We start from the raw sequence: 14,222 nt of genomic DNA, 5'->3' as shown, positions 1-14,222 counted from the left end.
GCAAGATAATACTTCAGAATAAGAACATCTCTTCAGAATAAGAACATCTCATTGGTCATGGTCAGTGGCTTCCCCACAGTACTGATACCTGAATCTGAGAGCCAACCCACACGCCCCAAGAGTTGCAAGTAGGGTCGGCGGTAGTTTATTATACCCTTAGTATCATCTAGGTTTCCTAGGAAGTCCTGTATCTGTGTGTGTGGGTGAGGGTTGCTCTGTAACCCATTGCTGGCTAACAAGTTCTACTCCAGTGATTGATAGGGTTTCTCCAGATTCCATCTTGATGATGGAGGGACTGCCCCACCTTGGTATCCAGATTCCAGTCAAAGCTCTGTACAGTGGAGTTGAGACAGGGGCCTTGGGGGTGGGGTAGTGCTGCTTGTGCTGTGGTTAGCAATCTGCTTTAAAGGGTAACACATGCGAGGTATTATTTACCCAGTTGACGTCAATGAGAGCACATTATCCACTCTACTTTGCTGCCTGAAATAAGCTCTGGAGCTCATAGGACACCCCCCTCCCCCCCAACATATTTACAATGCCATGTAGGGTCTTCACTGCAAAGGAGTTAAGCCAGTGGAACAGATACCAATCAGTCCAAGGGCCTTGGAGTGTCAGGCCCTTTTGAAATGCAGCTCACTCAAGTGCTAATAAAAACACTGTTGCCTTTATTTTCTGTTAATTCAATAGGGATTACACATAAAAACATTTTCCTTGCAGGAAATAACCCCATTAAATTACCTTTTGGTACAAAGATCACTGCATTTTCAACAATTTCCTAACACTGAGTGGTGATGGGGAATACATTTTGATTTTTTTTTTTTTACATTAGAGTTGTGATTTGCTTTCAAGATATCCCAAATCAATACTCATCAAAAAATTTAAAAACCTAAACTGAAGAAAGGAAAAACTCATGATTAGACAATATTCAATCAATCAAAATTTCACAGACCAGCTCAGAAAATAATCAATCACCTTCAGAAATAAAAGCTGCTTATTTTGTCCTTTTCCATAAAGAGAAACATAACTCGTTTTTATTGCAGTAGAGAAAGTAGCATATAATTCTTGCTGTATTCTTCCTTTTCTGTCATATGACTTCATATTTTGCCAACAATTGTGTTTCTACTAAAACTGCTTCAGACTAGGTAAAAAATCAATTCCGTTTAGATATAGTCTGAATGTTATCTAGATATTAGACCATGTTTAGATATAGTGGTAAACTATTTGAATGACTTTTGTCAATTTAATACTGCTTATGTTTGGGACCATTTTCTAGATGATACCATGTATTTTTACCTGTTTTAAAACATCATCCTTTTCTCCAAAAGGATGTGATGTTTTTGTCCAATCAAAGCAATTTATTTATTTATTTTTTATTTCCCCAAAACATCTTATCAGTAATGGGGAATCTTGTCTGAAGAAGTGTGGGTTTGAAACCTTTTTTAGCTGAAGTTTAAAATTCCTCAATTAAAATCTCTAAAACTTTAACAGGACAACTTTAAAAAGTCAAGTTACAGGAACACTGTCTTAGGAGAAAATGTAGCAGAACAAGAATACGGGATGATATACAGGAAGGTGAAGACATGGTATCCAGAATTGGGAGGGTTGAGAAGTGTTGAGTCCACCCCTCTTACTTCAGATGGGATCACATAGGCCAAACCAGGGAATCTTAATGATGTAATAAATATATGAATCGCCTCTTTAAAATCATGCTATATACTCATTCATCATGGATGATCATCTGCTTAATGTCACTGACTGTCTCAGAAGAGACATTATCTGCCTCTGAGTTAGTCTGTTGAAATGAGATGATGGTCCCCAAAGTAGAGAGGGAGCAATGAATTCTGCAGACAGCATTATTCCATCCTAATATTTATCTCTTTCCCCACCTTTGATGTATAAGTAAGTAAGAAGTAGAGAACAAGAAAGGTTAAAACTGGGAAGTAGGCTTTTCAAATTGTACTAGACTTGTAAAACCAATATTGGTAAATGACATCAGTGTTGCTTTTTAAAAGTTAATGACTCATCAGGTTTGGAATGTAAGTTATTCAGAGCATGAACTTATTTTAAACAGTGAGCTAAAGCAGAAGAGTTTGACACAGACTTCTGAACAGCATGCAGAAAGCATTAGGAGCCTAAAATGTAGGTAGTTTGACTGTGATGCTCTGATGATATCTAAAGGAAATTGCATCAAGGAAATAAAATTTTCCATAATCCTACACCTACCTGGGGGATGTCAATGAGTCTATACATAAATTAGTTTAACCAATTGCAGCAGGACTAAACTGTAAATGTTGGGAATAATATACCATTATCTTTATCCCAGAGTCTAAGTAATGTTAAGTATTTTTCCTTTAATTTTAGGGATTAAATTAAGATTTAGGGATGAGCCATATTTAGTGCCAAAACCTAAAAATCTTATGATTCTAAGGTAATTTGCAGTAGTACAAAGGTAACTTCTACTACAGGTTCTTAACCACCAAAGGAGAGGGTTACTACCTCATTCTGAATGGCGATTTCTTCCAAGGCCAATATTATTATAACTAACCGATGGGTCCAGATAATACTAGTATTCAGTAGGTTGTTCCAAATCAGCCATGCTGTGCTCCAGGCTGCTTTCTCAGTAACTGATTTCAAGAGGGGAATTACCTACTAATCATGAAGCTAAAAGGGAAAAAATTCCATGTTTTAATTGTAGCCTTGGGTCCTCTCAATGTCCTAAATAATGTTTTGATGTATAGTCTAAAAAGCATCCTCCCTCCCCAATACTTACTTAATTCTGTACCAAAGGGGGGGGAAAAGTACCAAAAGGGATGGTTTCAATTTCTCTCCTTCTTCATCCCCATCAAGTTGAGGGTAAGGTGTGATGCAGAGGTCCCGGGTGTAAAATGTACTAGGATGGGATGAATCATATCTCTCTTGGTGATAGTCCAAGTGTTTTCTGTTACTTGGATAAGGAGGGCTACCAGGGAAGACATCCATTTTGTCCTCTGTCCATCTTTTAAAGTCAAAAATGGCAGGAAAGTAATGCTTGAAAGGAGGGGGCAGAGCGGGCGCCGACTCTGGGCCTGCTGGTGTGCAGCTGAGCCACCACCGAATTAAAAGTAGATCTATCCTCTTTATTTAGAAATACACTGTAATTGCTTTACAGGGTCCAGCATATCATATTTAGTAAATACTAAAGACAAATGCACCTCAATAGTGGTGCCATTTTTTTCTCCAAAGCAAAAGACTAATCCCCAAGATCTAAAAGAAAAAAAAAAAGAAAAAGAATGTACCACACACATATTGCACTTTCCTCCATGTGAAATTTTTACCCCATATACATCTCACCAAAGTTTCTTCAGAGGCATCTCTTATTACAAGATAATGAAGCTAAAAATTACTATACAGTAGTGTACACTCTGCTAATGTTAAACAGACGCAAACAGAAGCAGCTATTTCAAAGTAGCATCAATATACAGTGGTACTATGTCCTTTTAGTGTTATTTTAGTATTTGTTTAAAGAAAACTATATGGAGTTTACAGGTCACTGGTTAAGGAACAGAGCAAAGGACCTAAATCATGTAGAGCTAACCAACAGTAGGAAGAATCTTCCCTGCTTATCAGCTGAAACATCGGTAAATACAGATTGTTATAGGAATTTATTGATCTCTCCCTGAAACACTGGTATTTGGTTTACAAAGACCAGCTAGGTAGGAAAGGCTCTGCTGCCAAGCTCAGTTATTTGGTAATATTTTTAGGCCCCACATTGTTGAATGTTGCACTGTTTCTCCCCTTCTCTCATATCTTTAAATCTCAGAATAACTTCTCCACTTCTTTTTCCATTGAATGGATGTCTTTAGTGCCCTGTGATTAAATGCTGATTCTTTGGGACAGTTAGCTACTCAAATGGCCCCTGGAGAGATTTAGTCAAGAGTGAAAGGGATATGGAGAAAGAACAGATATAATTCTGTAATCAACAGAATTGCTATGCTTTGAAATGGTTCCTATGTTCAAAATGGAAAGTATTTCAATTTCATAAACACCAGAGAACAACACTAGTACATCTTTGAAAACACATCCATCCTTCAATCTAAACATATCAAGCCACTTAGGATCCACAACTGTTTGCAGACTTGAAGCAATTAGAGATCAATATCTTAGAACACAATGAATAAAATAAATGAATGTCATCTAGCAAATCAGGAAGCAATGTAAGGCAACTGTTGCTATTTATGTCAAATTTTTCTTCCTTCTGGCTTAAGTTCTGTGGAATCTTAAAATGTGACAACCTGTAGGTAGTCCTACCCAGAAGCACCTCTGATCACCTTTGCTAATTCTATGCACATATGTAAGCCTTGAGTGTAAAGACCCTGCCTCCCTGCACACATTTTCTAGAGAAATGAAGACTAGTTCTTTCTAGTTATGACAAGATTATTCTAATTGCTTCTATCCTTTTTTTTTTTTTTTGTTAGGGCCACTTATCTTTGTCCGCCTGGCCCAGAATGTTAAGCACATGATGACAGATGAGCTGACCCTACTGAGCCAACCACTGTGGAGGGGGAAGTAGGCTGGGATGGTTTAAATGGTATCCTCAGTTTCCATCCCCTATTTGTTCCTCTGTGGGACTTTGTGACAAAGAAAAAAGGCCTCTTGATATATTATAGCAGGATCCCTAATCTCTGTGTTGGGGGGGGGAGGGGGCTCATCTGCTCTGTTTGGGAGCAGCCACTCTGAGGGCAGGGCTAATTACTCCTCATAATTAATACTGAATTTCTAACACTTGGATGACACTGTCCACATGAGTAATCGCTAATTCTAGGTATACAGGAAACTTGCAATCGCAGCTGCTTTTGACTCATTTTTGATAAATTCTAAGGTCTGAGGTGAGGTTAAGTTCTACTAATGAATGTCAAGTGACTGGCAGATGGTCTGCTGTGAAAAGGTTACCACATCCAGAGTTCTTTGAATATTGCTGTCATACGTTCAACATTTCAAGCCAATAAGCAAGTCAGAGCAGCAGAGGAGGCGAGCCCTCTGTATCCCACATGGTGGAACAGCCCCCTGACGTGACTTTGGATTCAGCATGGATATGATGGGGCGCTGCCGTCCATGGAAGAAGCTGGAAAGCGTGGGGCCACCACCGCTCCACGGGGTGGCCGCGCCGACTTGGCCTGTCCTTAATGTGTGCTAAAACCCCACACCGCTGTCCGACAAATAGCTTAATAAACCACTAGCGATGGAGAGTATAAATTTAAAGTACAGCTATTACTTTCTAAGAGACCCAGGAGCCTCCCAAAGGGGCTGTGCGAGAATCGCCCTTCCTGCAGCCCAGGGCCGGCCTTTGTGATGTTGCGGGTGCTTCTCCTTTCTGTGAAACAGAGGACACCTCTGGAGAACAGGGCTCTGACAGCACAGCAGTCCTTAAGGCCCGAGCCCGGCAGGCCCGGTCCCTCTCTGCGGGATCGCCGCCTCTGAGGAGATGTGCCACTTCCGGCCACGGGGAGGTGAGTTGCCCACCTTGGGGTTCATCTCTAGCTTCTCCCAATATTGATGAAATACTATTATTACTTATTAGTCAAAGAACAAAGCTCATCACACCACAATTCAATGCCACAATACCACTTTCTTTAAAAATCACCTGTGTACCCACAATCCACAAGCATTCTTGATTTTCCTTTTAGCGCCTAACACTCTGTTGCTTTATTTCAGTGAAAAATATATTGCTTTTATTGCCAGGAAATAGGCCATGCCACATTCTTCCTTTCGCCAGGTTTCCCTTGATAACTGACTGGTATAACCTGGTATAAAATGAAATTGTGAATTCCTTTCTTCCCACAAAAATGTTTGCTGAGTCTCCTTCCAGTTTGCTCCATCTGCCCAAAGGGCACAATCTTCAGCCTAACAACTACATTCAGTACCTGCCTCTGAAGCTCCTGTGGACAAGGCCAGCTGAACTTAACCACCCAGCCTCAGCCAGGCTCCGATGGTTCCAGTTGGGCAACTTGACATTCCCCCACCAGGGGAAATGCAGGAAAATAAGCTGTGAATTTCAAGGTTGGAATAAAAACAAAAATTCACACTCTTTTCCTTTGCCCCACTTCCTGACATGAACACTGTGCGTGCTGGGGCTAATTCACGAGGACATAGCCACTGGGCTGGGGGTCCACAGCCTCCATCATTTCACAATCAAAGAGTCCAGGCAGCTCAGAGAGTGCTAACGGGTCGTAGCTGGAGGGGGGCTCCCTTGGCCCAGAGCTCCTGGGAGAGTCCGGAGGCGCTACATTGCTTTGCTGAGCTGGGTCCATGGAATACTGACAGGGGGTTGGATAGTCTGGCTCAGGGGGGGCAGCACCTGACAGCTCACGAGTCTGATAAGAGAATGCTAAGGGGGGAGGTGCTGCTGGCGGCTGTGGTGGCTGCTGCTGCAGTGGGGAGGACAGTGGAGGGGGGGAGTTGGGAACCTGGGAGGAGGGCAAGGGCTGTAGCTGCAGTTTACGGTACTGGCTGAGGAAGGGGTCATATTGCATCTGCTCGGAGGAAGGCTCCAGGACTGGACTCAACGACTGGGCCAAGCTGAACTGGGGAGGCTGGGGCGGCTGAGGCGGAGGACTGGAGAGCTGCTCCTGATGGGGAAGCGGCAGCTGCTGGTTTGGCCTGGGGTAGGAATTCTCTGCTATTTGCATCTGGTTAAAGTATGCCTGCAGCTGGGACTGCTTCTGGAGGAAGAGGCGCTTCTGATGGAGCCTGAATCAGGAGGGTAAAAGGAATGAATGAATACCTCAAGGGACTCTATCTTTAATGAAAATGAAGACCCAGCCCAAGTTCCCCAACCTCCTTTCTTCCCAGGAAAAAAGCAACAATAGCAACTTTCCCTCACTTCTAAAACCAATGTCTAAAAAGCAATGTTCCCTCACTTCTCCCCCTTCCTGCCAAAGTGGAGAGGTTCCCCAAGTTTTTCCTCTTGACATAAAGCTATGCTCCAGTTCTCAGCTTCTCAGACTTAGAACTTTCTATGTGTAGCCAGAGGCTCCAGCTTATGCAGGGCCAGGTTTGTGCCTAACTGCCAAATAATAACCACCTGCTAGCAAGACAAAAAATGTCCCAGAGGAGCCAGCCAGTGTTTGAACAGGGATATGTCTCTGGACTTCCTCAAAGCTGTGAGTGTCATTTCTGAAGCTAGAGACTGAAGGAATCAATCCTGACCAAAATGCATTCCTTAGTCTCCAGAGGGGCTGAGAATGGGTCTTGAAGGTATACTTGACTAGCTCCCTCTTTGGGACACTGAGCAAGCACCTTGTTTGGTTTACAATGACCCCTCTGGAAGCTGACCACAGCAGAGTACAGAAAAAAACCCTAGAGGAAGAAGGAACACAATTGATGCCTGTTATTCCTAGCTGGGTAAATGTTTCAGTAAATGTACTGTAGGACCAGTAGCTCTCCTAATTATAGAGACTCTCACAGAAAATATATTCTTCAGTGAGCTACACCAGGAGCAGTGACTCTTGTGGTCAGAGTACCTCACCTGTGCTCCTGCAGCTGCTGCTCCAAGCTTCGGGGAGGATCCTTACAGTAAAGTTGGCAGGTATTCTGTGCTTTGGACAGGAGACTAGGTTTCTGAAACAACATTTGAATAAAAGAACTCCAAAAAATGAGCTTACCAAGAATATGTCAATTAAGATTTCTTGGGCCTATAGGATAATCTTGAAAAAGAATTAGCAATTATCTTTGCAGGATACAAGACTAATATTTCACTAAGTCAGTCACAAGAAGGCAACAGAGTCTTATATATAAAGATGAAATATGAGAACTGACTGCCATTTTCAGCTCTGACCCTTCTTGTTCCTTAATTAAGCATTTCTATAATTTGTACAAGTACAATAAGGATTTACCAGATTTGAAAAACAAGTTATTTACTTTTTCAAATTAGGGTCAGTTGGAGAACACAAATGGCCAGGTTACCCCTGAACAATCAATATGCAAAGGACATTTATTTTCCTAGGGCTTGATGAGAGATTTTGGTCAGAGCATGGGTCTAATTACATTCCCAAAAGCCACAAAGAGTACATGATAAGGATTGCAGAAGCTCTAAATAACCACCACCCAGAGCAAATGTTTGTTTTGCTCACAGATAATCCTGACAGAGAATGAAGGGGAAGCATCCCACCTGGAGTCTATGCTGCAGGTATTGCGTCTCTAGGCTTTGCCGTCTAGACAGTTGTGGATGCACACTGTTAGAAAAAACAGAGGTGTTTTCCTGTGGCTGAGTGGCTTCCTCCTGAGGAGGGGAAAAAGAGAAAGAAAAGCAACTTTAAATTCCCTGCAAAAGTTTGTTTCAGTAATCATAAGGGTTATCAAGAAGAATCTCAACTCTCCATCATGTAGTATAGCAAGTATAGAGGAAAGTTTTCCTTGAAAGCTTCTGACTATCATAGGTACAATGTAGCACAAAGGCTGATCACCTACGACTTTTACTAGCCCAATTTCTCTTTAGCTGATTTGACACATTTTATGCCATCTTTAATACCCAGTTCACTACTGATAACATGCTAAAAATCTATGCATGCTTCTATATGGCCTCTCTATGGCACTTTGGGTTATTTACAGTCTTGATTCTTTGGAGACCATAGTTCGTTATTTGCAACTAAAGAGCCTTTAGTAGATAAAAAGTATGTGGACGGTATGAGGACATAGTATCTTTTGTATGAAAAATTTATGGCTCCAGAGAGTTTAGGTATTTAGTTGGGAATGCTTAGTTCTGTGGTGGTTTTAGTAATGTGGAGCTAACTATAAGAAGGAGGTCTGATTAACCTTCAGATGCTCGCCTAAAGATTCTGGACAGAAGGGGCAATTATTTATAGTTACATGTTTTTATAAAAGATCCCATATGCTCCAGGAAAGGAGGAATGTCTTTCCAGAACTATTGTGTGCCTTGTATTCACACTCATTATCTAAAGGGCCAAGGATACCCACCTGTGAGGCACTGTTAACAAGGTCTTGGAGCTGAGGACCTGCTGATGCTAAACTAGGTTCTGCCTCTGACCCCATCTGTTCATAAAGCAACTGGACTTTGTTCAGTTCAAGAATTCCTTTGGTTCGAGCCAGGTTCTGAAGGTGCTGTCTAAACGCTACAAGCCCTAAACAAACAAACACACACAAAATAACCCAGATGAATACCCAAGGCCTTGTTTAGCAAATAACCAATACAAATACAAACCCATCACAAACACCAAATGTGATTACAAAGCGCCACTTATTTGAGAACTGGTAGAAAAGTAGAGGAGAGATACCTTGTGTGAGAGAGGTATCTGATGCCCTCCGGCCTTCTCTGAAGCTCACTGGGGACCTGTTGTGGGCCTCTCGTTTCTGAGAGCTCAGCACCTGCATGGCTGGATTGGCTGGCCGTATGCTTATGAAAGGAGGGGTCAGGCGATGAGCCGGCTGATTGGCCAACATGATGTCCTTCAGGGATGGATTGTCCTCTAGAAAGTTCAGATCCCTCTGAATGGATCCCATGTCATACTCAGAATCCACACTGCCCAAGGAAGGGTGGTCATTCACAGAAAAGACTTTTCCTTCAAGAACCAACAAAGCACATATAAGCAACAACAGTAAATCTTTCTCTGGGCATATGCTGCATAGCACAGCCAGATAACTAATGAACTAGTAATTTTGTAAACTTTTCACGTTCCTAGGCTAAATCTTCTAAGGATGAAATGAACTATTTTTCCAACTCCCAAATTTTCAGAATATGGGGAAAGCATCAGCAGATGAGAACTCCTTAAAAAGTCCAGATATACTGGGTTCTAAGATTTTATCTTGTTGCTATCTGGTCTGAAAAAGAAACAAAACACAATCTAAAACTTAAGAGTTGATTCTTAAATGTAACCATTAACTCTCAGGTGGTAAGAGTACAATTTAAATAGTGAAGGTAGGCCTGACACCTATCCCAGCATATACCTGTTCCGGGCATCATGACTAGCTGATTGGTCACTTCTGCCAGTGTGTGACGTCGCTGCCCACAGCGTGTTGATTGGAAAGCATCAAATGCATGGCTGGGATCTTCCTCCGACTCCCCTTCTGTCTCTATTCCTTCATCGATAGACGTCTCCATCATATTACTTGGCAGAGATTGGCATCCTTTTCTCATCATTATGGGGGGCACTGGGTCCAGCAGACAACCATTCACCTACAGTATAAGAGTATAAGAGTGAAAATCGTCAGCCACTGCTCTGCTAAAACACTAGATGTTTCTGTAGAAAAAGATGGTACAGCTGTTGTTGTTTAGTCAGTTTTCAGTCGTGTCAGAGTCTCTGTGACTCCATTTGGTTTTTTTGGGCAAAGACACTGGCATGGTTGGTCATTTCCTTCTCTAGCTCATACTACAAAAGAAGAAATTGAGGTAGACAGGTCACACAGCTAGTAAGTATCTGAGGCTGGATTTGAACTCAGAAAATTAAGTTTTTCTAACAACAAGGCCTACAACTCTACCCACTGTGCCTTTTAGCTGCTCTAATAAAATACAAACATGGAAGCCAGATGTGAACAGACTGAGATATGGAAACCTCGCATTTTGTGGACCAAAGATTCCGACAAGACCATTGTGTGCTCTCCACAAGATAAAGGCCTGCTTTACCACAAACTGGCATCTTCATTGATGTTGTTCTTTCTGTGGTTCTGCTTCTCAGGCACACTCCATATTGAAATTAGCCAGGTTTTTGTTTTCATTTTTTGAGAGGGGAAAAGGAGGAGAAGAAGCAAAGTAATAGTGAGGAACAAGAATACATTTGTTGTACTATTCAGGAAGGAAGTCCAATATTCTCATGTTTTGAATTACTCTAGAAGCATTCCCAGCATACTTTTGTGCTCACAATCATAGTTCTTGCCCACTGGATTTAGCTTTTTTTGGCCCTATGCACCTGTAGTACATAAATGTGAACATTCTCTTTTGAGGTGAGAAACACAACAAAGACCTGAAATACTCTAAATGTCCAGGGTCTCCCATTATAGAATAACAAATGACTTACATACCCCCAAACACAGAAGTTAATGAATGCCAGAGTACTGAATTCACTCTCCACAGAAAACATATGCAATAATCAACATCTAACCTCCAGCAGAGCTTAGCTCAGTTCTGCTCAGAGAGTAGAATTTAGCATAGTGAAGCCAACCCTTTAGAAGCTATTGCCAGGAAAGCACACTTACACTTGAAAGATCTAATACAGGGTGGACAGACACAGCCAGAAGTAAGCTGCAGTCTGGCTCTCTCCTGGATAGTAAAATCTCCAAGAAAAAGCAAATCTTTGTCTTGTTACTGTTCCCCCTTTGTGAAGTCATGTATACCCTGTGAACAGCTTCTTAGAACAGCCAGCCAGAGGGGCACTCAGCTCTAAGAAACACTTTCACCTGGAAGATGGTGTAGAATAATTATTTCCTTTGGAAACAGGATAGACCCATATGTGAGGTGACGTGGGACCTTTCTGTGCCAGAAATTGCCCTTTCCCTGTAGCCAATCATCTTGGAGAAATTTTAGGCTCTTTATTTGGAGAGGAAGACTTGGGTGACTCAGACCTTTGTTTGCCTGTGCAGAGGTTATGCCATGAAAATAGCTTTGGGGCTGTGCCATCCTTGGGAATAGGGAGGTTGCTGCTACATTTTAAAGAAAGAGCACTTAGAGAAGAAGTCAAGTGAAGTCTCAAAGGGAGTGTTTCTTCAGGGCCTACCCAGGCCCTTGGTATCCCAGAACTCTCACCCTCCTAGCTACTTCTATTCCCAGTTTGGACTTTCCCTGGTTTCTCTCTTTCTTGGGTGGCTAAAACTTTCAAAACCAAGTGGCTGCTTGGGAAGCATCTTTTAACTCCCACTTTGGCTTCTGAGACCAGTGTAACTCAACTCATTCAGTCTTTGGACACTGCCAAGCAAGCAACAATTCATTTTACTGAGCCCCTACTTTGTCTGAGGGGCTTCAAGGACGCAAAGAGAAGAGAACAAAATAAGATCTCACTGTAAAGCCCAGAGAATGGAGAAAGGACTAAGTATTTTGCTACTTAACAATTTTGAATTTGTAACTTTTATTAAAATCTTACTAGTGAGCAGAGACTGATGTGGATACCTTAGTGGATCTGTTACAACTACTTGTACACTCAAAAAAATTGCTACCAATGAAGTGACTCCTGGAAAAAAGCAATATCAAATTTTTGCTTCTTGGATGATAGAGATAGAAAGTTTGACAGGCACTACTATTGGTTGCAGCTCTGCTTCACTTAAATCTTAATTCGTGTGCAAGTCAAGACCATTACCCTCATGATGTCATTGGTCCTCTTTGAAAGCAAGGAATGAACAACAACTACCAGTCTGCCAAAAACAACCAGGTAATGGTGGAGAGATTAGCCAGAAGAAACTCTTGTTCTCATCAGCACTTCAGAATCTGCTCTTTCTTACACCATATCCTTCTCCTTTCCGTAACAACTGCTTAAATGGCAAGGTAGTGAGATCAGGAGAAGAAATTCTCTGATGCCCCATGGCTTGATCAAGTTTAAGAATATGTTAAAAAGTAGCAATCAGTCTCTGGTTATGGCTCAGCTGCTCTTGCCACAGGAAGCTTCTATCCTCAGTCTGTCTTCAATCTGGCTATAACCAATTCCCATTTATATAGTTTTAAGGCTTACTTTCCCCCCAAAGAACACTGAAGTAGGCAGTGAAAATATCAGTCCTGTTTTACAGATGGAGAAAGCAAGGCTCAAGGATGTTAAATGACTTGAATGTGATTATCTATTTTATAAATGTCAAGATTGAAATCTGGACTAGTTTCCTCACTCCAAGCACTGTATGCTTTCTTTCCATTATTTCATGCCATTATAGGGGGGAGTAGCATCATGAATTCTAAATATATCATCCAAGATGTGGCCAGTGCTCTTCTCTCTCTCTCCTTCCCTCCTTTGCCAGATTGGCAAAAGAACCAAGTTACTACGTCTGGCACAGACAATCTTATTCTGGCATAAAAATGGGCGAAAGTACCATCATCATACATTGTAAACCTTTGCAGCAACAATTAAAAAGTAACTGTGTAATACTGGGAACAAAAGGCATCTTCACTTCGCAGTTGGACTGATTAGCAAGCAGATGAAGTGGGATATAATAATGTTTTCAACAGCAGTTTGGGGTTTTCTTCTTCTCAACACTTTTAACATTTTGGACATTCTGTGACAAAAATGGCTGGCAGTTTTTGCATAACATTTCTTATTAGAAATAAGATATTTTGTTCTAGAAAAAAATCTCTGTTGTTTGAGGCATGCAAATCAGAAGATTTCTGAAATGTAACAGGACCTGGAGAGATTTCTTTGAAAGCCACTCATTTTTCCTTCTCCCTGAACTCAGTTCACAAGTCACTAAAATGTTTAGGTCACAAACAGGACTCACAACAGTCAATGATCCTATCAACAAGGGATATAATTTCTAGTTCTTTCATAGAAAAAGATGCTTGAGAAATTAGAAGTTCTTGCACCAAAAAATAGTATCATTTATAGCAAAAATAGTAGACACAAAAAAGCAAAAACAAAAGCTACATTGTACTATAATATCTTGAAACAAATGTTAATGTCTATGAAAATTCATCACTATCCACATTTTTTTCATGGCTCAATTTTCCTCCTTTTGGCTGGCAGAAGAGAAATGGTGATTTGGAAAATCTTATTATTGGCCCCTATGGTCCCCTCAAAATGAAAACAGAAATGGATTATGAAATATGTAGAAACACTTCTTTGTAGAACTTACCATCCTCAAAACAACAAATACAAGCAAAAACTGATTCTACAAACTCAAAATGAGACTTCTAAGTACTACTTTTCCATGACCCTAAGCTGATGCTAGTTAAAGTATTGGGACTGATTAGCTGAATGAAGGCAGCTCAGCAGAAAGAATACTAAATCTGAGGAAAGGAAGCCGTGGATTTTACTACCATATTTAATGGCACCTTTAATGGCTGGGTAAACACATGAACAAGTCACTTGATTCTCTGAGACTCCGTTTTCTCATCTATAAACAAGGGATAATAATATCTTTAAAGTATTTCCATCCTAGGGGTACTGTGAGCTTTAGAAGAAGCAATGTATAAGGACATTGCAAACATTAAAACCTTTATAAAACCATCAGCTGTAATCTGCTATCACAATAATCATCATAACTTTTATAGATACAGATGCAGGATACTAAAAACAATACAATTTACTAACAGCCTCAGGCTT

General features: G+C 41.1%; 1 protein-coding gene across 2 annotated transcripts in view; it reads right to left on the bottom strand.

The window, feature by feature from the left end:
- Window positions 1–642: 642 nt before the first annotated feature.
- The window catches only part of SIK2 (salt inducible kinase 2), a 146,589-nt gene continuing 133,009 nt past the window's right edge, over window positions 643–14,222 (bottom strand). For both annotated transcript variants that reach the window (XM_023499464.2, XM_031961163.1), the window contains 6 exons: window positions 9,940–10,168; window positions 9,270–9,554; window positions 8,953–9,116; window positions 8,147–8,257; window positions 7,505–7,596; window positions 643–6,726 (listed from right to left, as the gene is read on the bottom strand). In XM_023499464.2, coding sequence (XP_023355232.1) covers window positions 6,111–6,726; window positions 7,505–7,596; window positions 8,147–8,257; window positions 8,953–9,116; window positions 9,270–9,554; window positions 9,940–10,168 — 1,497 coding nt within the window. In that variant the 3' untranslated portion in view covers window positions 643–6,110. The remainder of the gene's footprint in view (window positions 6,727–7,504; window positions 7,597–8,146; window positions 8,258–8,952; window positions 9,117–9,269; window positions 9,555–9,939; window positions 10,169–14,222) is intronic.

This window comes from Sarcophilus harrisii, chromosome 3 (genome assembly GCF_902635505.1).
Source record: "Sarcophilus harrisii chromosome 3, mSarHar1.11, whole genome shotgun sequence".
Lineage (NCBI taxonomy): Eukaryota > Metazoa > Chordata > Mammalia > Dasyuromorphia > Dasyuridae > Sarcophilus > Sarcophilus harrisii.
The sequence above is the reverse complement of the archived record's forward strand: the minus strand, read 5'-3'. Positions and strand labels throughout refer to the sequence as shown.